Source organism: Entelurus aequoreus, linkage group LG04 (genome assembly GCF_033978785.1).
Source record: "Entelurus aequoreus isolate RoL-2023_Sb linkage group LG04, RoL_Eaeq_v1.1, whole genome shotgun sequence".
Classification (NCBI taxonomy): domain Eukaryota; kingdom Metazoa; phylum Chordata; class Actinopteri; order Syngnathiformes; family Syngnathidae; genus Entelurus; species Entelurus aequoreus.
The window spans coordinates 12367981-12392733 of record NC_084734.1 but is presented as its reverse complement, the minus strand read 5'-3'; the positions used below and the strand labels follow the sequence as shown (position 1 = coordinate 12392733).

At 35.7% G+C, this 24753-nt stretch overlaps 1 protein-coding gene across 1 annotated transcript in view; it reads left to right on the top strand.

Moving 5' to 3' along the window:
* The window catches only part of vegfba (vascular endothelial growth factor Ba), a 54275-nt gene extending 43015 nt beyond the window's left edge, over positions 1-11260 (top strand). Inside the window, exon 7 of the mRNA XM_062043425.1 lies at positions 11080-11260. Within this exon, the coding sequence (XP_061899409.1) occupies positions 11080-11260 (181 nt within the window). The remainder of the gene's footprint in view (positions 1-11079) is intronic.
* Positions 11261-24753: the final 13493 nt, after the last annotated feature.

The window sequence follows — 24753 nt, the reverse complement described above, 5'->3', positions numbered from 1 at the left end:
ACTCAACGCAAGTCAACATTTTACAAGAAAAATTGAACATTTGTGCAATATTATGATAAAAGTTGGAATTTTACTAAATAACAGTCTCAATTTTACAAGAAAAGCTTAAAATGTTGTAAATTTTATGAAAATAGTCGTAATTTCAGTCGACAAAAGTCCCAATTTTATAAGATCATTTAAACATTTTGGCAATATTATAATAAGAATCGGAATTTTACTTGGCAAAATTGTGACAAAGGTCATAATTTTACTCAAAAAATGTCACTGTTTTACAAGAACAACAAAAAAATTGGCAAGAATGTGACAAAGGTCAGAATCTTTTTTGACAAAAGTCACCATTTTGCATTAAAAAGTAATAATTTTATATAAGTAATAATTTTGCAAGAAAATATTGCAATATTACAGAAGCAGAAAGAATATGAGAAATTGTTCCCAATTTTATAAGAAAAACATTGCTGCCTTTGCACCTGTCAATGTTAACTTTTGTATGCAATTTAAATCAACAAAAAAATCCCGACTTTGGAGCAATGTTCACGGACTCTAGTATTTTGCTCTCTATTAGATGCAGTGGTTTTAACTCGTTCACCGGCCCTCATATGGACGGTACTTTTCCTTGTTGATGTCTCAGGAAGGGTAGAAATACAAGAACACACACACACACACACACACACACACACACACACATTCTTGTATTTGTTACATTATTGAGACCTTCAAAAAATATATGCAAATGTAAAAAAAGGCTTGTTGTGAAAAATGAGTTGGAATTTCTCAAGAGAAACTTAGAATTTTGGCAGTATTATAAAAAAAGTATTTGTTTTACTCAACGCAAGTCAAAATTTTACAAGAAAAATTGAACATTTAAGCAATATTATGATAAAAGTTGGAATTTTACTCAATAACAGTCACAATTTTACAAGAAAAAGCTTAAAATGTTGGAAATTTTATGAAGAGAATCGTAATTTTACTCGACAAAAGTCACAATTTTATAAGAAAACTTCAAAATGTTGGCAATGTTATAATAATAATCGGAATTTTACTTGGCAAAATTATGACAAAGGTCATCATTTTACTCAAAAAATGTCACTGTTTTACAAGAACAACAAAAAAAATTGGCAAAAATGTGATAAAGGTCAGAATCTTTTTTGACAAATGTCACCATTTTGCATTAAAAAGTAATAATTTTATATAAGTAATAATTTTGTGAGAAAATATTGCAATATTACAGAAACAGAGAGAGTATGAGAAATTGTTCCCAATTTTATAAGAAAAAAGTTGACACATTGTCAATGTTAACTTTTGTATGCAATTTAAATCAACAAAAAATCCCGACTTTGGAGCAATGTTCACGGACTCTAGTATTTTGCTCTCTATTAGATGCAATGGTTTTAACTCGTTCACCGGTCCTCATATGGACGGTACTTTTCCTTGTTGATGTCTCAGGAAGGGTAGAAATACAAGAACACACACACACACACACACACAAACGTACACACACACGCACGTACACAAGCTCACTCACCTCTGTGTGAAACTCGGGCCTCAAAGAGACCTTTGTGGTCCAGATGAACATAATGCTCCTTTGTGGCGACATTTAACACTCCACAGCACTCGGTGAAGACAATCAATAATATAAACACCAGTGCGTGTCTAGCCTGGGTGGTGTCTTCAGCGGCGTAGTTACGTTATGGAGGTGTCAAAGTCTGTGGGAGGAGGAGCGCTGTGCTTAATATGACACAGTCAAGGTGGAAGTGTGTGATTGACAGGTGTGTCGTCCCGCTCAGTGATTCCCATGACTTGGCAGGATGAAAGAATTAGTGCACCTTTTTTAGCTGTCAGTCATGTGCGGCCCCAGGGGGTCAGAGAGGGCCGCGTTTGGGTGTGATGTCCCCACAGCACCCATCCATCACCCGCAGCAGGCTTTATTCAGGCTCCAGCAGGGGTGAAATCTGTGTCATTTTGCTCCCAATGCCACCTTCTCTGTCCATGCCAGCGGCAGGCGTGGTCACCGGGGGCCCATCTCTGCCTCATTAAGTAACTTCATTACCCGCCGGCCTCCTGGGAAGACGCAGGCAAAAAAAAAACAAAAAAAAAACCCAACTAGGACGAGTAAATGGAGCGGCTTTCTTCGAGTGTTTAGGGCCCAGCGAGAGTCTGGACCGGATGAGTCGCCATGGCAACGCTGCGGTGGACTGACGGATCTCATGCTTGATACTTTTACTGCTGCAGTGTAGTGTTGACCCCATACCATTACCCTGGTACCCGTACCAAAATGTATTTCCATACTTTTTGGTACTTTTCGATACTTAGAGGGGTCCACAAAAAATGTCATTATTGCCTTTATTTGAACAACAATTCTTAGAGTCCTTAAATAAAATAGTGAACATACTAGACAACTTGTCTTTTAGTAGTAAGTAAACAAACAAAGACTCCTAATTAGTCGTATGCAGTAACATATTGTGTCAATTATCTACCTATTATTTTGTACACATTATGAGGGACAAACTGTAAAAAATTATTATTAATCTACTTGTTCATTTACTGTTAATATCTGCTTATTTTCTGTTTTAACATGTTCTATCTACACTTCTGTTCAAATGTAATAATGACTTATTTTTCTCTTCTTTGATACTTTACATTAGTTTTGGATGATACCACACATTTAGGTACGGATCCGATACCAAGTAGTTACAGGATCGTACATTGGTCATATGTTTATTATTGTAATTTAGTCCTTAAATAAAATAGTGAACATACTAGACAACTTGTCTTTTAGTAGTAAGTAAACAAACAAAGACTCCTAATTAGTCTGCTGACGTATGCAGTAACATATTGTGTCAATTATCCACCTATTATTTTGTACACATTATAAAGGACAAACTGTAAAAAATTCTTATTCATCTACTTGTTCATTTACTGTTAATATCTGCTTATTTTCTGTTTTAACATGTTCTATCTACACTTCTGTTCAAATGTAATAATCACTTATTCTTCTCTTCTTTGACACTTTACATTAGTTTTGGATGATACCACACATTTAGGTACGGATCCGATACCAAGTAGTTACAGGATCGTACATTGGTCATATTCAAAGTCCTCATGTGTCCAGGGACATATTTACTGACTTTATAAACATAATATGAATTTTAAAAGGACAAAAGAAGATTTTGTGATGCTCAAAAAATATGAATGTAGTATCGACTAGATACGCTCCTGTACTTGGTATCATTACAGTGGATGTCAGGTGTTGATCCACCCATGCCGTTTGTTTACATTGTGACGCCGGTGAGCTATTGTATCCTCCTACGGTGTGTAGTGAAGCATGATTAGCTATTCCTCGTCCTCCAATGATAATGTTACTTGTAAGAAACTTACTTTATCTTTACTTTTTACACCAAAATGTGTCCATTCTCCCTTTTCTGTCTACACACTGTCTGCTTGTAAGTACTCTGTGTGTGCGCGCTGCCGAACATGCTCCTCTGCTCATAAAACCAGCAATGTCACGACGTGACGACGACGGGGGGGGGAGGGGGACCGGTACTTTTTAGAGGCGGTATAGTACCGAATATGATTAATTAGTAATGCGGTACTATACTAGTACCGGTATACCGTACAACGCTACTCTCGTGTTACAGATATGTGAGCCATCAGGACACTTTTTGCACCTAAAAGCCTCACTTTATTCACAAGAGGCTGGAATGGAAGGCATTTTTGTGCAAATCTGGATTTTAAAAAAAAACGCAATTTATTCCTTGCTAATTTCGGTGTTTGGGTCCTATCCAAACTTTTATGCAGATGATGCATGTCATTTACCAACATTTTATGTTATTATGAATAAACCGAAAAGAAACTGATGAAAATTGTATTTTGTATTTTGTATTGTTTTCATAATTTATTAAATGATTTGGTCCCAATACGGGAAACGATTGCATCTAATAGCGAGCCAAATACTAGAGTCTGTGAACATTGCTCCAAAGTCAGGATTTTTTGTTGATTTAATGTGCATCAAAAGTAAACACTGCATCCCAAAATGATTCCGCATTTGTATTACGTGACAGCATTACAGTAACCTCTCGTTTATCGCTCTTTATTCGTTCCGGGGAGGACAGCAATACATTAATTTCCACAAGGTAAGAATGATTAATTATACACATAACACAATTGTTTACGACTCTTCCAAATAGATTTTTCAACATTATGATCCACAGCCCTTAGTCACAAGCAGTGTTTGGAAACTTACTTACCAAAAAGTAATTCAATTAGTAGCGGAATCACTGTTTCATAAATGTAATTAATTACTCAAGAAAGTAATTATTGCGTTACTTTTTTATTTTATTATGAAAAATATCTGGTATATGCACCTGAAAGACGTTTCATGAAAGCAGAGCGTGTGAGTATGTGCCTCGAAAAGGCGGTGCCTGTTGCTCAAGCGGCGCATGACGTCAGCGAGAGAACCAGACAGAGCAGCATTAGCTCGGCTGTGTTTGTTACTTCTTGCGGGAACGGCAGCTCGTTTGTATCGTTTGGCAGAGATTGAATGTGCTTCACTTGCTTGTCAGCAAACGGTGTATTGGAGGATTGCAAGCTTGTCACTGTATTCATTGATTTGTTGCTCATTATTCCCACGTAGTAGTAGTAGTAGTAGTCGTGTGTGTATGAGTGTTTGCTGTGTGATGTTGCCTCTTCCTATTTGATATCAAGTTCATGTTAGCATAGTGCTGCTCTTTGCTTTCACTTATAAAAATATATATTTCCTGCTTTGAGCTTCAGACGCTGTCATGTTGACATAAAACCACACCAAAGGTGGCGTGCCACGTTATATCAAACCCGTCGGTTGCAACGTACATAAAGGTAATCAATACTTACTATTAATAATAACTATAATAGTGGATTTTATTTGTAAAACTATTTTACATTGAGCAAACAACCTCAAGAAGATACAGTCTATTAGAAAATAAAAAGATAATAAAAAAATAAATAAAACTAGAACAGCCTAATAGCTAGAACTAGCACGCATATATCTAAAATAAGTTTTTTTTTTAAAAGAAGGGTTTTTAAGCTTTTTTTAAAAGCATCCACAGTCTGTGGTGCCCTCAGGTGGTCAGGGAGAGCGTTCCACAGACTGGGAGCGGCGGAGCTAACTAACACCATTATTATATAACACTGATCACATGTGTCTAAAAGGGCTTCACAAACTCACAGGGACATCCCCTGGTCTAAAAGCACACCCGGGCAAAGGAAAAACTCAAAAGACCCCAGCTGGGGAAACCGGAAGAATCCCTGAGAAGGGACCGTAGATGTAGGGGCCTCCCTGTCAGGGGCCAATGGCTGTGGAGTGGGTATAATTAATTTTTAAATCATGTGGGGGGTCCGGTTCATCGGGACGCCAACAATATGGGGACCCTCTTCCGGGCTCAGCCAGGTCAGCCACAGTTCTGCCTAGTTCACCCGTTGCTTCATTCTAGTCCACAGGTGTCAAACTCAAGGCCCCGGGGGGGCCAGATGTGGCCCGCCACATCATTTTATTTGGCCCTTGAAAGCCTGCAAATAATATGTATCAATAAAGTACTTTAACTTTTCTTACTGAATGTATTGTTTCTTTCTATTTTGGGAGAAAAAACACATATGTACTCCATGTAGTCGCAAATATTGTCTAATTATGCAAGAATATATTATCAAACCATTTTTTAAATAGAAATAAACACTAATAATAATGATTTCAAAGCAAGTTATCCATCAAATTGTGCAATGTAAAAGTAGCAATAGATTTCATGGTCAAATTGTGAAATTTACTGTGTTTTTTACAGCATTTTCTCTAAATGAACATTTTTTTTAATTTTTTTTACTGTAATAAACTGTGGTGCCGTTTTGGCATTTACAGTAATACACCCCAAAATCTACACTTGTTGATTTGCGGTAAACAAAAAAAACCAAAAAAAAACTGGCAACTCAGATGCCCAAATTTTACCGTAAATTTGCTTTTTTAATTTACAGTAAAAAAAAACAAAATAATTTTACAGTAAAACTCCATGTGATCGCAAATGATGTTAACTTAAATATTGTCTAGTTATGCAAAAATATAGGATCTAACATTCAAACCATTTTTTAAATAAAAAATAAATACTAATAATAATGATTTCAAAGCAAGTTACCGATCAAATTGTGCAATGTAAAAGTAGCAATAGATTTCATGGTCAAATTGTGAAATTTACTGTGTTTTTTACAGCATTTTCTCTAAATGAACATTTTTTTTATTTTTTTTTACTGTAATAAACTGTGGTGCCGTTTTGGCATTTACAGTAATACACCCCAAAATCTACACTTGTTGATTTGCGGTAAACAAAAAAAAACAAAAAAAACCTGGCAACTCAGATGCCCAAATTTTACCGTAAATTTGCTTTTTTAATTTACAGTAAAAAAAACAAAATAATTTTACAGTAAAACTCCATGTGATCGCAAATGATGTTAACTTAAATATTGTCTAGTTATGCAAAAATATAGGATCTAACATTCAAACCATTTTTTAAATAAAAAATAAATACTAATAATAATGATTTCAAAGCAAGTTACCGATCAAATTGTGCAATGTAAAAGTAGCAATAGATTTCATGGTCAAATTGTGAAATTTACTGTGTTTTTTACAGCATTTTCTCTAAATGAACATTTTTTTTCCTTTTTTTTACTGTAATAAACTGTGGTGCCATTTTGGCATTTACAGTAATACACCCCAAAATCTACACTTGTTGATTTGCGGTAAACAAAAAAAACCAAAAAAAACCTGGCAACTCAGATGCCCAAATTTTACCGTAAATTTGCTTTTTTAATTTACAGTAAAAAAACCAAAATAATTTTACAGTAAAACTCCATGTGATCGCAAATGATGTTAACTTAAATATTGTCTAGTTATGCAAAAATATAGGATCTAACATTCAAACCATTTTTTAAATAAAAAATAAATACTGATAATAATGATTTCAAAGCAAGTTACCGATCAAATTGTGCAATGTAAAAGTAGCAATAGATTTCATGGTCAAATTGTGAAATTTACTGTGTTTTTTACAGCATTTTCTCTAAATGAACATTTTTTTTATTTTTTTTACTGTAATAAACTGTGGTGCCGTTTTGGCATTTACAGTAATACACCCCAAAATCTACACTTGTTGATTTGCGGTAAACAAAAAAAACCAAAAAAAAACTGGCAACTCAGATGCCCAAATTTTACCGTAAATTTGCTTTTTTAATTTACAGTAAAAAAACAAAATAATTTTACAGTAAAACTCCATGGGATCGCAAATGATGTTAACTTAAATATTGTCTAGTTATGCAAAAATATAGGATCTAACATTCAAACCATTTTTTAAATAAAAAATAAATACTAATAATAATGATTTCAAAGAAAGTTACCGATCAAATTGTGCAATGTAAAAATAGCAATAGATTTCATGGTCAAATTGTGAATTTTACTGTGTTTTTTACAGCATTTTCTCTAAATGAACATTTTTTTTATTTTTTTTACTGTAATAAACTGTGGTGCCGTTTTGGCATTTACAGTAATACACCCCAAAATCTACACTTGTTGATTTGCGGTAAACAAAAAAAAACAAAAAAAACCTGGCAACTCAGATGCCCAAATTTTACCGTAAATTTGCTTTTTTAATTTACAGTAAAAAAAACAAAATAATTTTACAGTAAAACTCCATGTGATCGCAAATGATGTTAACTTAAATATTGTCTAGTTATGCAAAAATATAGGATCTAACGTTCAAACCATTTTTTAAATAAAAAATAAATACTAATAATAATGATTTCAAAGCAAGTTACCGATCAAATTGTGCAATGTAAAAGTAGCAATAGATTTCATGGTCAAATTGTGAATTTTACTGTGTTTTTTACAGCATTTTCTCTAAATGAAAATTTTTTTCCTTTTTTTTACTGTAATAAACTGTGGTGCCGTTTTGGCATTTACAGTAATACACCCCAAAATCTACACTTGTTGATTTGCGGTAAACAAAAAAAACCAAAAAAAACCTGGCAACTCAGATGCCCAAATTTTACCGTAAATTTGCTTTTTTAATTTACAGTAAAAAAAACAAAAAATTTTTACAGTAAAACTCCATGTGATCGCAAATGATGTTAACTTAAATATTGTCTAGTTATGCAAAAATATAGGATCTAACATTCAAACCATTTTTTAAATAAAAAATAAATACTAATAATAATGATTTCAAAGCAAGTTACCGATCAAATTGTGCAATGTAAAAGTAGCAATAGATTTCATGGTCAAATTGTGAAATTTACTGTGTTTTTTACAGCATTTTCTCTAAATGAACTTTTTTTTTTTTTTTTTTTACTGTAATAAACTGTGGTGCCGTTTTGGCATTTACAGTAATACACCCCAAAATCTACACTTGTTGATTTGCGGTAAACAAAAAAAACCAAAAAAAAACTGGCAACTCAGATGCCCAAATTTGACCGTAAATTTGCTTTTTTAATTTACAGTAAAAAAAAACAAAATAATTTTACAGTAAAACTCCATGTGATCGCAAATGATGTTAACTTAAATATTGTCTAGTTATGCAAAAATATAGGATCTAACATTCAAACCATTTTTTAAATAAAAAATAAATACTAATAATAATGATTTCAAAGAAAGTTACCGATCAAATTGTGCAATGTAAAAATAGCAATAGATTTCATGGTCAAATTGTGAAATTTACTGTGTTTTTTACAGCATTTTCTCTAAATGAACATTTTTTTCCTTTTTTTTACTGTAATAAACTGTGGTGCCGTTTTGGCATTTACAGTAATACACCCCAAAATCTACACTTGTTGATTTGCGGTAAACAAAAAAAAACAAAAAAAAAACTGGCAACTCAGATGCCCAAATTTTACCGTAAATTTGCTTTTTTAATTTACAGTAAAAAAAAACAAAATAATTTTACAGTAAAACTCCATGTGATCGCAAATGATGTTAACTTAAATATTGTCTAGTTATGCAAAAATATAGGATCTAACATTCAAACCATTTTTTAAATAAAAAATAAATACTATTAATAATGATTTCAAAGCAAGTTACCGATCAAATTGTGCAATGTAAAAGTAGCAATAGATTTCATGGTCAAATTGTGAATTTTACTGTGTTTTTTACAGCATTTTCTCTAAATGAACATTTTTTTTTATTTTTTTTTACTGTAATAAACTGTGGTGCCGTTTTGGCATTTACAGTAATACACCCCAAAATCTACACTTGTTGATTTGCGGTAAACAAAAAAAAACAAAAAAAAACTGGCAACTCAGATGCCCAAATTTTACCGTAAATTTGCTTTTTTAATTTACAGTAAAAAAAACAAAATCATTTTACAGTAAAACTCCATGTGATCGCAAATGATGTTAACTTAAATATTGTCTAGTTATGCAAAAATATAGGATCTAACATTCAAACCATTTTTTAAATAAAAAATAAATACTATTAATAATGATTTCAAAGCAAGTTACCAATCAAATTGTGCAATGTAAAAGTAGCAATAGATTTCATGGTCAAATTGTGAAATTTACTGTGTTTTTTACAGCATTTTCTCTAAATGAACATTTTTTTTCCTTTTTTTTACTGTAATAAACTGTGGTGCCATTTTGGCATTTACAGTAATACACCCCAAAATCTACACTTGTTGATTTGCGGTAAACAAAAAAAAACAAAAAAAAACTGGCAACTCAGATGCCCAAATTTTACCGTAAATTTGCTTTTTTAATTTACAGTAAAAAAAACAAAATAATTTTACATTAAAACTCCATGTGATCGCAAATGATGTTAACTTAAATATTGTCTAGTTATGCAAAAATATAGGATCTAACATTCAAACCATTTTTTAAATAAAAAATAAATACTAATAATAATGATTTCAAAGCAAGTTACCGATCAAATTGTGCAATGTAAAAGTAGCAATAGATTTCATGGTCAAATTGTGAAATTTACTGTGTTTTTTACAGCATTTTCTCTAAATGAAAAAAACTGTACTTTTTTTTTACTGTAATAAACTGTGGTCCCATTTTGGCATTTACACCCCAAAATCTACACTTGTTGATTTGTGGTAAACAAAAAAAAACAAAAAAAACCTGGCAACTCAGATGCCCAAATTTTACCGTAAATTTGCTTTTTTAATTTACAGTAAAAAAAACAAAAAAAATGTACAGTAAAACTCCATGTGATCGCAAATGATGTTAACTTAAATATTGTCTAGTTATGCAAAAATATAGGATCTAACATTCAAACCATTTTTTAAATAAAAAATAAATACTAATAATAATGATTTCAAAGCAAGTTACCGATCAAATTGTGCAATGTAAAAGTAGCAATAGATTTCATGGTCAAATTGTGAAATTTACTGTGTTTTTTACAGCATTTTCTCTAAATGAAAAAAACTGTACTTTTTTTTTACTGTAATAAACTGTGGTCCCATTTTGGCATTTACACCCCAAAATCTACACTTGTTGATTTGTGGTAAAAAAAAAATACAAAAAAAAGAAAGAAATGCCAGCTCAAGTAACACAATTTTACTGTAAATTTGCAGTTGTTTTTTTTAATTTACAGTAAAAAAAAAAAAGAAGTAAATTTTACAGTAAAATTCTGCCTTTTTTTTTTTTAACCATAAAAACAGCAGTGCTGTGTTTCCATTTACAGTAATATACACTACATTTTAAAGTGAAATTATTGCAACTTACCATATTTTTTTATACATTTTAGTTTAAAAAAAATCTACTAATAAAATGCATTAAAAAATGGTGTAATAATAGTATTCACTGTTAGAAGCGGCCCTCTGGGGCCAAACATAACTGCCATGTGGTCCTCGCTGAAAACCATTTTGACAGCTCTGTTCTAGTCAGATTGTTAACTGTAGATTGCGGAAACACACTCATTATACTCGCTGGATCGAATATTTGTTCAATGAATATTTCAGTGTCAGCGTCAATTCAACTGAGCTTTATTCTATTTTGATGAATACACTTCCTCTAATGACGTGTACCATGAGGTGATGATGTCATTTTGACAAACTTCTTAACAGATAATTGTGTCCCTCCCAGCACCCGGGTCTTCCCGTCTCCCGCCACCAGTTCCCCTTCGCCGTCCACGCGGCCTTCCTGTGGACCCTGCAGAGGCAGGAAGTGGACTCTGGATGCAGAGTCTTGTCGATGTCTCTGCACCGTCACTGCTGAGAGCTGCCACAGGAGAAATAGGAGGCTGGACCCTCGCCGCTGCAGGTAGGTACTAACACGCAATACTATTAACATGGATATACTGTACTCTATACTGTATACCAGGGGTGTCCTAACTATGGCTCGCGGGCAAATGTGGCCCGGCGGTGTTCATTTTTAGTAAGGAATCTGCCTCCAATTTAATTTTAAATATATGACGTGTATTTCAGGTTAATGACCATGAATTGGTATATATTGGTAATAATAGGTATATAAAGTGCACTTCTGACTTAAGAATGTTGACTTTACATTGAATATCTAATGCGATGTAGTGGTAAATAATAATGATTAGATTGAATGAATTAATAGGTATATAAAGTGCACTCCCAGGTTAATGACCATGAATTGGTATATATTGGTAATAATAGGTATATAAAGTGCACTTCTGACTTAAGAATGTTGACTTTACATTGAATATCTAATGAGATGTAGTGGTAAATAATAATGATTAGATTGAATGAATTAATAGGTATATAAAGTGCACTCCCGACATGTGTATTTCAGGTTAATGACCATGAATTGGTATATATTGGTAATAATAGGTATATAAAGTGCACTTTTGACTAAAGAATGTTGACTTTACATTGAATATCTAATGAGATGTAGTGGTAAATAATAATGATTAGATTGAATGAATTAATAGGTGTATAAAGTGCACCCCCGACATGTGTATTCCAGGTTAATGACCATGAATTGGTATATATCGGTAATAATAGGTATATAAAGTGCACTTCTGACTTAAGAATGTTGACTTTACATTGAATATCTAATGCGATGTAGTGGTAAATAATAATGATTAGATTGAATGAATTAATAGGTATATAAAGAGCACTCCCAGGTTAATGACCATGAATTGGTATATATTGGTAATAATAGGTATATAAAGTGCACTTCTGACTTAAGAATGTTGACTTTACATTGAATATCTAATGAGATGTAGTGGTAAATAACAACGATTAGATTGAATGAATGAATTAATAGGTACCGTATATAAAGTGCACTCCCAGGTTAATGACCATGAATTGGTATGTATTGGTAATAATAGGTATATAAAGTGCACTTCTGACTTAAGAATGTTGACTTTACATTGAATATCTAATGAGATGTAGTGGTAAATAATTATTAAATTGAATGAATTAATAGGTATATAAAGTGCACTCCCAGGTTAATGACCATGAATTGGTATATATTGGTAATAATAGGTATATAAAGTGCACTTCTGACTTAAGAATGTTGACTTTACATTGAATATCTAATGAGATGTAGTGGTAAATAACAATGATTAGATTGAATGAATGAATTAATAGGTACCGTATATAAAGTGCACTCCCAGGTTAATGACCATGAATTGGTATGTATTGGTAATAATAGGTATATAAAGTGCACTTTTGACTTAAGAATGTTGACTTTACATTGGATATCTAATGAGATGTAGTGGTAAATAATAATGATTAGATTGAATGAATTAATAGGTATATAAAGTGCACTTCTGACGTGTGTATTTCAGGTTAATGACCATGAATTGGTATATACGTATTGGTAATAATAGGTATATAAAGTGCACTTCTGACTTAAGAATGTTGACTTTACATTGAATATCTAATGAGATGTAGTGGTAAATAATAATGATTAGATTGAATGAATTAATAGGTATATAAAGTGCACTTCTGACGTGTATTTCAGGTTAATGACCATGAATTGGTATATATTGGTAATAATAGGTATGTAAAGTGCACTTCTGACTTAAGAATGTTGACTTTACATTGAATATCTAATGAGATGTAGTGGTAAATAATAATGATTAGATTGAATGAATTAATAGGTGTATAAAGTGCACCCCCGACATGTGTATTTCAGGTTTATGACCATGAATTGGTATATATCGGTAATAATAGGTATATAAAGTGCACTTCTGACTTAAGAATGTTGACTTTACATTGAATATCTAATGCGATGTAGTGGTAAATAATAATGATTAGATTGAATGAATTAATAGGTATATAAAGAGCACTCCCAGGTTAATGACCATGAATTGGTATATATTGGTAATAATAGGTATATAAAGTGCACTTCTGACTTAAGAATGTTGACTTTACATTGAATATCTAATGAGATGTAGTGGTAAATAATAACGTTTCATGTTAATGGCCATGAATTGGTATATATTGGTAATAATAGGGATATAAAGTGCACTTCTGACTTAAGAATGTTGACTTTACATTGAATATCTAATGAGATGTAGTGGTAAATAACAACGATTAGATTGAATGAATGAATTAATAGGTACCGTATATAAAGTGCACTCCCAGGTTAATGACCATGAATTGGTATGTATTGGTAATAATAGATATATAAAGTGCACTTTTGACTTAAGAATGTTGACTTTGCATTGGATATCTAATGAGATGTAGTGGTAAATAATAATGATTAGATTGAATGAATTAATAGGTATATAAAGTGCACTCCCAGGTTAATGACCATGAATTGGTATATATTGGTAATAATAGGTATATAAAGTGCACTTCTGACTTAAGAATGTTGACTTTACATTGAATATCTAATGAGATGTGGTAAATAACAATGATTAGATTGAATGAATTAATTAATAGGTACCGTATATAAAGTGCACTCCCAGGTTAATGACCATGAATTGGTATGTATTGGTAATAATAGGTATATAAAGTGCACTTTTGACTTAAGAATGTTGACTTAACATTGGATATCTAATGAGATGTAGTGGTAAATAATAATGATTAGATTGAATGAATTAATAGGTATATAAAGTGCACTTCTGACGTGTGTATTTCAGGTTAATGACCATGAATTGGTATATACGTATTGGTAATAATAGGTATATAAAGTGCACTTCTGACTTAAGAATGTTGACTTCACATTGAATATCTAATGAGATGTAGTGGTAAATAATAATGATTAGATTGAATAAATTAATAGGTATATAAAGTGCACTTCTGACATGTGTATTTCAGGTTAATGACCATGAATTGGTATATATTGGTAATAATAGGTATATAAAGTGCACTTCTGACTTGAGAATGTTGACTTTACATTGAATATCTAATGAGATGTAGTGGTAAATAATAATGATTAGATTGAATGAATTAATAGGTATATAAAGTGCACTCCCGACATGTGTATTCCAGGTTAATGACCATTAATTGGTATATATTGGTAATAATAGGTATATAAAGTGCACTTCTGACTTGAGAATGTTGACTTTACATTGAATATCTAATGAGATGTAGTGGTAAATAATAATGATTAGATTAAATGAATTAATAGGTATATAAAGTGCACTTCTGACATGTGTATTTCAGGTTAATGACAATGAATTGGTATATATTGGTAATAATAGGTATATAAAGTGCACTTCTGACTTAAGAATGTTGACTTTACATCAAATATATAATGAGATTTAGATGTATCAAGTGATGTAGTGCCATCCATTTTCTACCGCTTGTCCCTCTCGGGGTCGACGGTGCACCTGTTGGATGTTGAGGTCCTGGGCCGGTGTGGTTACACTTGGATTGCAGCAATTGTGAGGCCGGTTGGATGGACTGCCAAGTTATCTGAAACTCCTTTGGAGACGCCTTATGGTAGGGAAATGAACATTCAATTTACGGGCAACAGCTCTGGTGGACATTCCTGCAGTCGGCATGCGACATCTGTGGCATCGTGCTGTGCGATAAAACTGCACATTTCAAAGCGGCCTTTTATTGCGGGCATACTAAGGCACACCTGTGCAATAATCATGCTGTTTCATCAGCATCTTGATATGCCACACCTGAGGTGGGATGGATTATCTTGGCAAAGGAGAAATGCTCACTAACACAGATTTAGACAGATTTGTGAACAATGTTTGAGAGGAATATTTATTTTGTGTACGTAGTAAAGTTTGAGTTCAACTCATTAAAATGAGAGCAAAAACAAAAGTGTTGCTTTTATTTTTTTATTCAGTGTTCATTGCTACTTTTACATGCAGGGCCAAATTTTTTAGCCCAATGTGGCCCCCAAGTCAAAAAGTTTGGACACCCCTCCCATATACAGTGTCTATATCCTGTTTCAAGCATCACATACCTATTTACCTTTTTGGATGAATGCATGTAACACATTTACAAGCAACTCAATTGACAAACAACTTTTTCCAGTGTAAAAAAAAAAACCCTAAATAATTGATAACCAATGCATTAAAAATATATTTTAAAAATTAGAATACAGTTTGTTGTATTACAATTGGTATAATAACTATATTTTAAATGAATAAAGATAGGTGATTGAAAACAGGAGTCAATACACAGCTGCCAAACTAGAAATGAAAGCCAAAGGAATAAAATAAAATAATGCAATAAGACCTTTTTTTAAATCATACTTCGGGCATGACGGGGACCGGTACTTTTTAGAGGCGTCTTAGTACCGAATATGATTCATTAGTATGGCGGTACTATACTAGTAGCGGTGTACCGTACAACCCTACCTTGGACATATTCATGATTTCGGTGTAAATTTTTTGTTAATCTTCAATATTTATTGTTGACATTGAACAAAGAGAGCACAGTCTCTCTCCCAAGTCAAATTCCTGGTGTGTTCAACATACTTGCTGATTGGGATTGGGATTACTGACTTAATATGCGGGTCACGACATGTAAATGGAGTATTGTTGGATCAATCAATCAATCAATCAATGTTTATTTATATAGCCCTAAATCACAAGTGTCTCAAAGGGCTGTACAAGCCACAACGACATCCTCGGTACAGAGCCCACATACGGGCAAGGAAAAACTCACCCCAGTGGGACGTCGGTGAATGACTATGAGAAACCTTGGAGAGGACCGCATATGTGGGTAACCCCCCCCCTCTAGGGGAGACCGAAAGCAACGGATGTCGAGTGGGTCTGACATAACATTGTGAAAGTCCAGTCCACAGTGGATCCAACACATCAGCGGGAGTCCAGTCCACAGCGGGGCCAACAGGAAACCATCCCGAGCGGAGACGGGTCAGCAGCGCAGAGATGTCCCCAACCGATGCACAGGCTAGTGGTCCACCCGGGGTCCCGGCTCTGGACAGCCAGCACTTCATCCATGGCCACCGGACCTATGCAACTCCCCCTCGCAAGGGACAGGGGAGAAGAGGAGAGAAGAAAAGAAACGGCAGATCAACTGGTCTAAAAAAGGGGGGGTCTATTTAAAGGCTAGATTATACAAATGAGTTTTAAGATGGGACTTAAATGCTTCTACTGAGGTAGCATCTCTAACTGTTACCGGGAGGGCATTCCAGAGTACTGGAGCCCGAATAGAAAACGCTCTATAGCCCGCAGACTTTTTTTTTTGGCTCTGGGAATCACTAATAAGCCGGAGTTCTTTGAACGCAGATTTCTTGTCGGGACATATGGTACAATACAATCGGCGAGATAGGCTGGAGCTAAACCGTGTAATATTTTATACGTAAGTAGTAAAACCTTAAAGTCGCATCTTAAGTGCACAGGAAGCCAGTGCAGGTGAGCCAGTATAGGCGTAATATGATCAAACTTTCTTGTTTTTGTCAAAAGCCTTGCAGCCGCATTTTGTACCAACTGTAATCTTTTAATGCTAGACATAGGGAGGCCCGAAAATAATACGTTACAGTAATCGAGACGAGACGTAACGAACGCATGAATAATGATCTCAGCGTCGCTAGTGGACAAGATGGAACGAATTTTAGCGATATTACGGAGATGAAAGAAGGCCGTTTTAGTAACACTCTTAATGTGTGACTCAAACGAGAGAGTTGGGTCGAAGATAATACCCAGATTCTTTACCGAGTCTCCTTGTTTAATTGTTTGGTTGTCAAATGTTAAGGTGGTATTATTAAATAGATGTTGGTGTCTAGCAGGACCGATAATCAGCATTTCCGTTTTCTTAGCGTTGAGTTGCAAAAAGTTAGCGGACATCCATTGTTTAATTTCATTAAGACACGCCTCCAGCTGACTACAGTCCGGCGTGTTGGTCAGCTTTAGGGGCATGTAGAGTTGAGTGTCATCAGCATAACAGTGAAAGCTAACACCGTACTTGCGTATGATGTCACCCAGCGGCAGCATGTAAATACTAAAGAGTGCAGGGCCAAGAACCGAACCCTGGGGAACTCCGCACGTTACCTTGACATAGTCCGAGGTCACATTGTTATGGGAGACGCACTGCATCCTGTCAGTAAGATAAGAGTTAAACCAAGACAAGGCTAAGTCTGACATACCAATACGTGTTTTGATACGCTCTAATAAAATATTATGATCGACGGTATCGAAAGCGGCGCTAAGATCAAGAAGCAGCAACATAGATGACGCATCAGAATCCATCGTTAGCAATAGATCATTAGTCATTTTTGCGAGGGCTGTCTCCGTAGAGTGATTTGCCCTGAAACCGGATTGAAAAGGTTCACAGAGATTGTTAGTCACTAAGTGTTCATTTAGCTGCTGTGCAACAGTTTTTTCGAGAATTTTGGAAATAAACGGAAGGTGGGAGACCGGTCGGTAGTTTACCATGAGGTCAGGATCGAGGTTAGGTCTTTTGAGCAGAGGATGAATAACCGCTTTTTTGAATGCTAGGGGAACAGTGCCGGAGGAAAGTGATAAGTTTATAATATTTAACACTGATGGACCTAATAATACAAACAGTTCCTTGATAAGTTTCCCAGGAAGTGGGTCAAGTAAACATGTTGTTTGTTTTATCCCACTTACACGCTGTAATAATTCCTCTAATGTTATTTCATCAAAAATAGAGAGACTATTTTGGAGGGCAGTGTCCGTCGTATATACAGTCGTATTTGTGTTAATAGAGCCCAGTTGTAGCTGGGATGCGTTGTCTTTAATCTCCTTTCTAATGAGTTCAATTTTCTTATTAAAGAAATTCATAAAATCATCTGCCGAGTGGGTGGAGCTACTGGGAGGAGTCCCTTGTTGGGTTAGCGATGCTACTGTACTAAACAGAAATTTAGGATCGTTTTTGTTGAGGCGGATGAGATTTGAGTAGTATTTAGTTTTAGCTAAGGTAAGCATGCGTTTATAAGTTATTAAACTATCACTCCATGCTTGATGGAAAACCTCAAGTTTAGTCGCGCGCCATTTGCGTTCCAGTTTTCTACATGATAATTTCTGAGCTCTAATTTCTTCTGTAAACCATGGGGTGCGCCTTTTAGGGGCCCTTTTTTGCTTTAGCGGTGCTATACTATCAATAATTTCGCGCAAGGCATCGTCAAAGTTGTTAGTGAGTTTATCAATAGAGCCGACATAATTTGGGAATGGTGCTATTACCGAAGGCAGTAGGTCAGCAAGAGTCATCGTTGTGGCAGCATTAATGTTGCGGCCGCTATAGCAGTTATTATTATTATTAGCTTGTTGACAAAGAGTCAAAACTTCAAATTTTATAAGGTAATGATCGGACATTACTTTAGTATATGGAAGTATCATAACTTTGGAGGTGGTGACACCCCTGACAAGCACTAGATCTATTGTATTACCGTTGCGATGCGTGGGTTCATGTATTATTTGTGTAAGACCACAGCTATCAATTATGGTTTGGAGCGCCACGCACTGAGGGTCCGATGGGGGATTCATATGGATATTAAAGTCCCCCATTATGATTATATTGTCGGCGTGCGTCACTAGATCAGCAACGAACTCTGAGAATTCACTGATAAAGTCCGAATAGGGCCCAGGGGGGCGGTAGATAACAGCCAGGTCGAGAGGTAGCGGTGTGACAGACCTCATAGTAAGCACCTCAAACGATTTATATTTATTATTTAGGTTAGGGGTAAGGTTGAAATTTTCATTGTATATTAGTGCGACACCCCCTCCCCTTTTAAGAGGGCGGGCAACATGCGCATTCGTATAGTTAGGAGGAGATGCCTCATTGAGCGCAAAAAATTCGTCCGGTTTGAGCCAGGTTTCGCTAAGACCAATGACGTTAAGATTGTTGTCTCTAATGACCTCATTAACCAATAACGCCTTGGGAGACAATGATCTTATGTTTAAAAAGCCCATATTATAGCTATTGGGCTGTTTTGATGAGTTTTTGTTAAGATTATCCGTAGTGGCAATATTAACAATGTTGCGTTTATTATGCGTAGTGCACTTTAAATAGTTTCGACCATATCTAGGAATTGATATGACGGGAATTTTCCGATTGTTTGTTTGGTGCTGCAATAGACTGGACATATCATAATTTGCCACCTCAGTAGAATGCATGTCCACCCCTGACACAGACACAACAGAAAAAACATTATGTGAATTGTGTATTATTCTAAGAGAATTGCTATGCGTACATGGATTATCCAGCCTGGCGCTGGCTAGTTCTAGCTTAACTGACTCCTCACCCGGACTAACAGACATTGTAGTTGCCTGTGACCGGGCTTGCTCTAGTGTAGTCAGTCAAGTGAGACTTAAATAGTAGTCTATGTTTCTAGACAGGATGATGGCGCCTTCCTGGTTAGGGTGAAGGCCGTCTCTCATCAGCAAGCCTGGTTTGCCCCAGAAAGAGGGCCAGTTATCAATAAACGTTAGTCCCTTCTGCCTACAGTAGCTAGCCAACCACTTGTTAAGCGAGACTAATCTGCTATATCTCTCATCATTGCCTCTCGCAGGCAGGGGGCCAGAGACAATTACTCGATGCCTGGACATCTTTCTGGCGAGATCACAAGTCCTGGCTATGTTTCTCTTTGTAATCTCTGACTGTCTCATTCTAGTGTCATTGGAGCCAACGTGTACAACTATATTCGCATAATTAGTGGTGCGATTAGCCTGTCGTACGTGTTTACTAGGCCTGTTGCGAGTTAGCTCCCTAAGATTAGCTTCAATGTCAGGTGCTCTGGCCCCGGGGATACACTTTATTGTGGCTGGTTTGCTAAGCTTTATGTTTCGGGTGATGGAGTCCCCTATAACTAAGGTGTGGTGCCCGGTAGACTGGGGTGTAGGACTAGCTAAAGAGCTAAATCTATTATGCGTCTCAACCGGTACACCGTAGCTTGTAGGCCGCTTAGGACTGCTACAAGCTGGGCTAGTTAGCTCGCTACAGCTAACGCTAGCAGATGTGTCCGCAACATCTAAAGTTACGACATTACTCTGCTCTAACTGGCGGACACGGCCCTCTAGCAGAGCCAACCTCTCCGTGAGTATGGTGCAAGACGCGCAGGAAGCCATTACTCACAGTGTTTTCTGTCACCGAGTGAAGTTCCTGCTGTCCTCAGGGAAGTGGTCGCGGTCTGTAGGAGTAGCTTCTTACTGACCGGCGCTGCCTTTCTCCGCGCTAGCTTAGCAGCTAGCTAGCTGAGGAAAGGGTGGGACAGAGATCGGGTGATTTGCAAGTTAAATAGTACCACTAAAATGTTTGAGAAGTGATAAAGAAAGCTGTAGAACAATTAAAAGCACACAGATAGAGCGCTACTTAGCTTTTTCGCTTTTTCGCAGCAGCGAACAGACGGCGAGCAGTCACGCTCGTTGTTTGTCGGATGTTTTTTTAAACAAGGCTTTATAGGCGGAGTCGATTAATCCCATTAGCGACATTGTTGGCCGTCTCGTATGACTCCTTCTTTACAAATTACAACACACAAGCAGCGATGGACGGGACCGACTTTGACGGCACATAAAATCCAAGCCGGAGCAGTAATTAAAACTCTTTCATCAACTTTTAATCAGAAGGGCTCAATCTCTCTCCTGTGCTTGAAAAAAGGTGACTGTTTTTACAAAACTTTTGTTTTGAAGGGGGAATTGCAAACTTCCTGTTGATTTTTGCTGGGGGTTGTCAGTGAATTAAATCTAGGTCTAAGTGAGACCTACATAGAGGTTTTTTGTTTCATGCCTCTACGACATTCCTACTGGAAGTTACAGGCAGTTTTGTCTGTGTTTTCTTCCTAGGAGCAGTTTTGTCTGTGTTTTCTTCCTAGGGGGCGCTAGAGCGCAATTTTGAGTTTTGGGGTTTGGTTTTTGGTAGCCATCCACAAGCTTCTGCTTGAATTTTTGACCACAAAATTGGTGCAGTTCAGCTATATGTGTTGCTTTTCCTGACATGGACTTGTTTCTTCAGCATTGTCCACACGTTTGAACCTCTAAAGCAGTGGTTCTTAACCTGGGTTTGATCGAACCCTAGGGGTTCGGCGGAGCCTCCGCCACGGAGGTAAAGACACATCCGACTTACCGTGTAAATAAGGGGTGTCCAAAGTGTGGCCCGGGGGTCATTTGCGGCTCGCAGGTAATTTTTTAACGGCCCCCCGGCACATTCTAAAAATACGATGAAAAAAAAAAAAAAAAACATGAAAAGTGGTATAAAAGAGAAAACAGGTGAAATGTAACAAGAAAATGTTGCATTATTTACTCTAATAACACAAAGCTGCCATGCAGGCTGTTTCTTTCTTTAAAAAATAATAAGGAAGCAAAATCAATGTCATTATGAATTATTGACCTATTCAAGGCTCCATTTACTTCACATTAAATATTCCACTTTGAGATATTTTTTGGGGAAAATGTTGCATATTTTTTGGTTGCCATTTAAAAAACAACATTTTTTAAAGAAGGGCCTAAAACGAACAAGCAAAAAACATAAACAACAATAAAACTTATAATTGACGGATAGATCTGAAGTTGATCTTAAGATTATTGTGTTAAAAGTTAAAAAAAATGTTGGATTTATTTTTTTAAACTTTACTGAGCAGTACCCTTTTGGATCCCCAATAATTTCAGTGGGACTTTTTTTTTTTTTTTTTTAAGTGTCATTGCTCAAAAAAATAATGAATTAAAATCAATGTAGTTATGAGTTATTGACCTTTTTAAGACTCAAATTATTATATAATCTCAAATATTCCACTTTAAAATTTTATTTGGGGAAAATATTGCATATTTTGTGTTTTTTTCCATTAAAAAAACACGGTTTTCCTTGACAAAAATGGCATACAAGTGTTTTATTGACAGATAGACCTAATGTTGATCTAGAGATTTAAACCTTGAATAATAATAATAATAAAAATAATAATAATACTAAATAATTACACATTTGTACAAAAAATTTTGGGGTCCCCGGGATCAAGTCTGAGTGGAGGCCTAAATGTATCTTTTTTATACATATATTGTATTGGTTTTTAAAATAAAAAATATCAAAATGGCCCCCGCTTGCTTTGATTTTTCAGTGTGCGTCCCTCAGTGGAAAAAGTTTGGACACCCCTGGTGTAAATAAAAACTTCTCCCTATCAGCGTATTATGGATACCCCAAAACTGCCTGTAACTCCCACTAGGAAGAGACATGAAATAAAAACCTCTATGTAGGTCTGACTTAGACGTAGATTTCATACACTAACATCCTTCAGCAAAAATCAACAGGAAGTTTGCAATTCCCCCTTCAAAACAAAAGTTTTGTAAAAACAGTCACTTTTGCCTCTTTGAGCTATAATTTGACCCCTTTAACATGCTTCAAAACTCACCAAACTGGACACACAAATCAGGACTGGCGAAAATTGCGATCTAATCAAAAAAACCTAGCCCCAAAACTCAAAATTGCGCTCTAGCGCCCCCTAGGAAGAAAACACAGACACAACTGCCTGTAACTCCCACTAGGAAAAGACATGAAATAAAAACCTCTATGTAGGTCTCACTTAGACCTAGATTTCATACACTGACATCCTTCAGCAAAAATCAACAGGAAGTTTGCAATTCCCCCTTCAAAACAAAAGTTTTGTAAAAACAGTCACTTTTGCCTCTTTGAGCTATAATTTGACCCCCTTAACATGCTTCAAAACTCACCAAACTGGACACACAAATCAGGACTGGCGAAAATTGCGATCTAATAAAAAAAACGTAGCCCCAAAACTCAAAATTGCGCTCTAGCGCCCCCTAGGAAGAAAACACAGACAAAACTGCCTGTAACTCCCACTAGGAAGAGACATGAAATAAAAACCTCTATGTAGGTCTGACTTAGACGTAGATTTCATACACTAACATCCTTCAGCAAAAATCAACAGGAAGTTTGCAATTCCCCCTTCAAAACAAAAGTTTTGTAAAAAGAGTCACTTTTGCCTCTTTGAGCTATAATTTGACCCCCTTAACATGCTTCAAAACTCACCAAACTGGACACACACAGCAGGACTGGCAAAAATTGTGATCTAATAAAAAAAAACAACCCCAAAACTCAAAATTGCGCTCTAGCGCCCCCTAGGAAGAAAACACAGACACAACTGCCTGTAACTCCCACTAGGAAGAGACATGAAATAAAAACCTCTATGTAGGTCTCACTTAGACCTAGATTTCATACACTGACATCCTTCAGCAAAAATCAACAGGAAGTTTGCAATTCCCCTTTCAAAACAAAAGTTTTGTATAAACAGTCACTTTTGCCTCTTTGAGCTATAATTTGACCCCCTTAACATGCTTCAAAACTCACCAAACTGGACACACAAATCAGGACTGGCGAAAATTGCGATCTAATCAAAAAAACATAGCCCCAAAACTCGAAATTGCGCTCTAGCGCCCCCTAGGAAGAAAACACAGACACAACTGCCTGTAACTCCCACTAGGAAGAGACATGAAATAAAAACCTCTATGTAGGTCTGACTTAGACCTAGATTTCATACACTGACATCCTTCAGCAAAAATCAACAGGAAGTTTGCAATTCCCCCTTCAAAACAAAAGTTTTGTAAAAACAGTCACTTTTGCTTCTTTGAGCTATAATTTGACCCCCTTAACATGCTTCAAAACTCACCAAACTGGACACACACATCAGGACTGGCAAAAATTGTGATCTAATTAAAAAAAACAACCCAAAACTCAAAATTGCGCTCTAGCGCCCCCTAGGGAGAAAACACAGACAAAACTGCTCCTAGGAAGAAAACACAGACAAAACTGCCTGTAACTTCCAGTAGGAATGTCGTAAAGACATGAAACAAAAACCTCTATGTAGGTCTCACTTAGACCTACATTTCATATATTGACAACCCCCAGCAAAAATCAACAGGAAGTTTGCAATTCCCCCTTCAAACAAAAGTTTTGTAAAAACCGGTCACCTTTTTTCAAACATTATCTCCTCTGAGCGCGTTTGTCGTGTCGGCTTCAAACTAGCACAGGACAGAGATTGAACCCTTCTGATTAAAAGATGATGAAAGAGTTTTAATTACTGCTCCGGTTTGGATTTTATGTGCCGTCAAAGTCAGTCCCGTCCATCGCTGCTTGCAGCTTTAATTTGTTTTGAGTTCATGCACTGTGTTGGTTTTGTTCTTTGAACAAGGTGATGTTCATTTTGTGCACCAGTAAAAAAACATAACTTTTTCTTGAATTTGAAAAAAAATCATTTTATTTTTTTCACTAAAGAAGGGTTCGGTGAATGCGCATATGAAACTGGTGGGGTTCGGTACCTCCAACAAGGTTAAGTACCACTGCTCTAAAGGCTTAGTGGCCACGTGTGTGGACAGCACCTTTTTAGCTCTTATTTCCAAAATTGTGTACACCACTGAATTGGGGTCTTATGGCCGCTTATGTG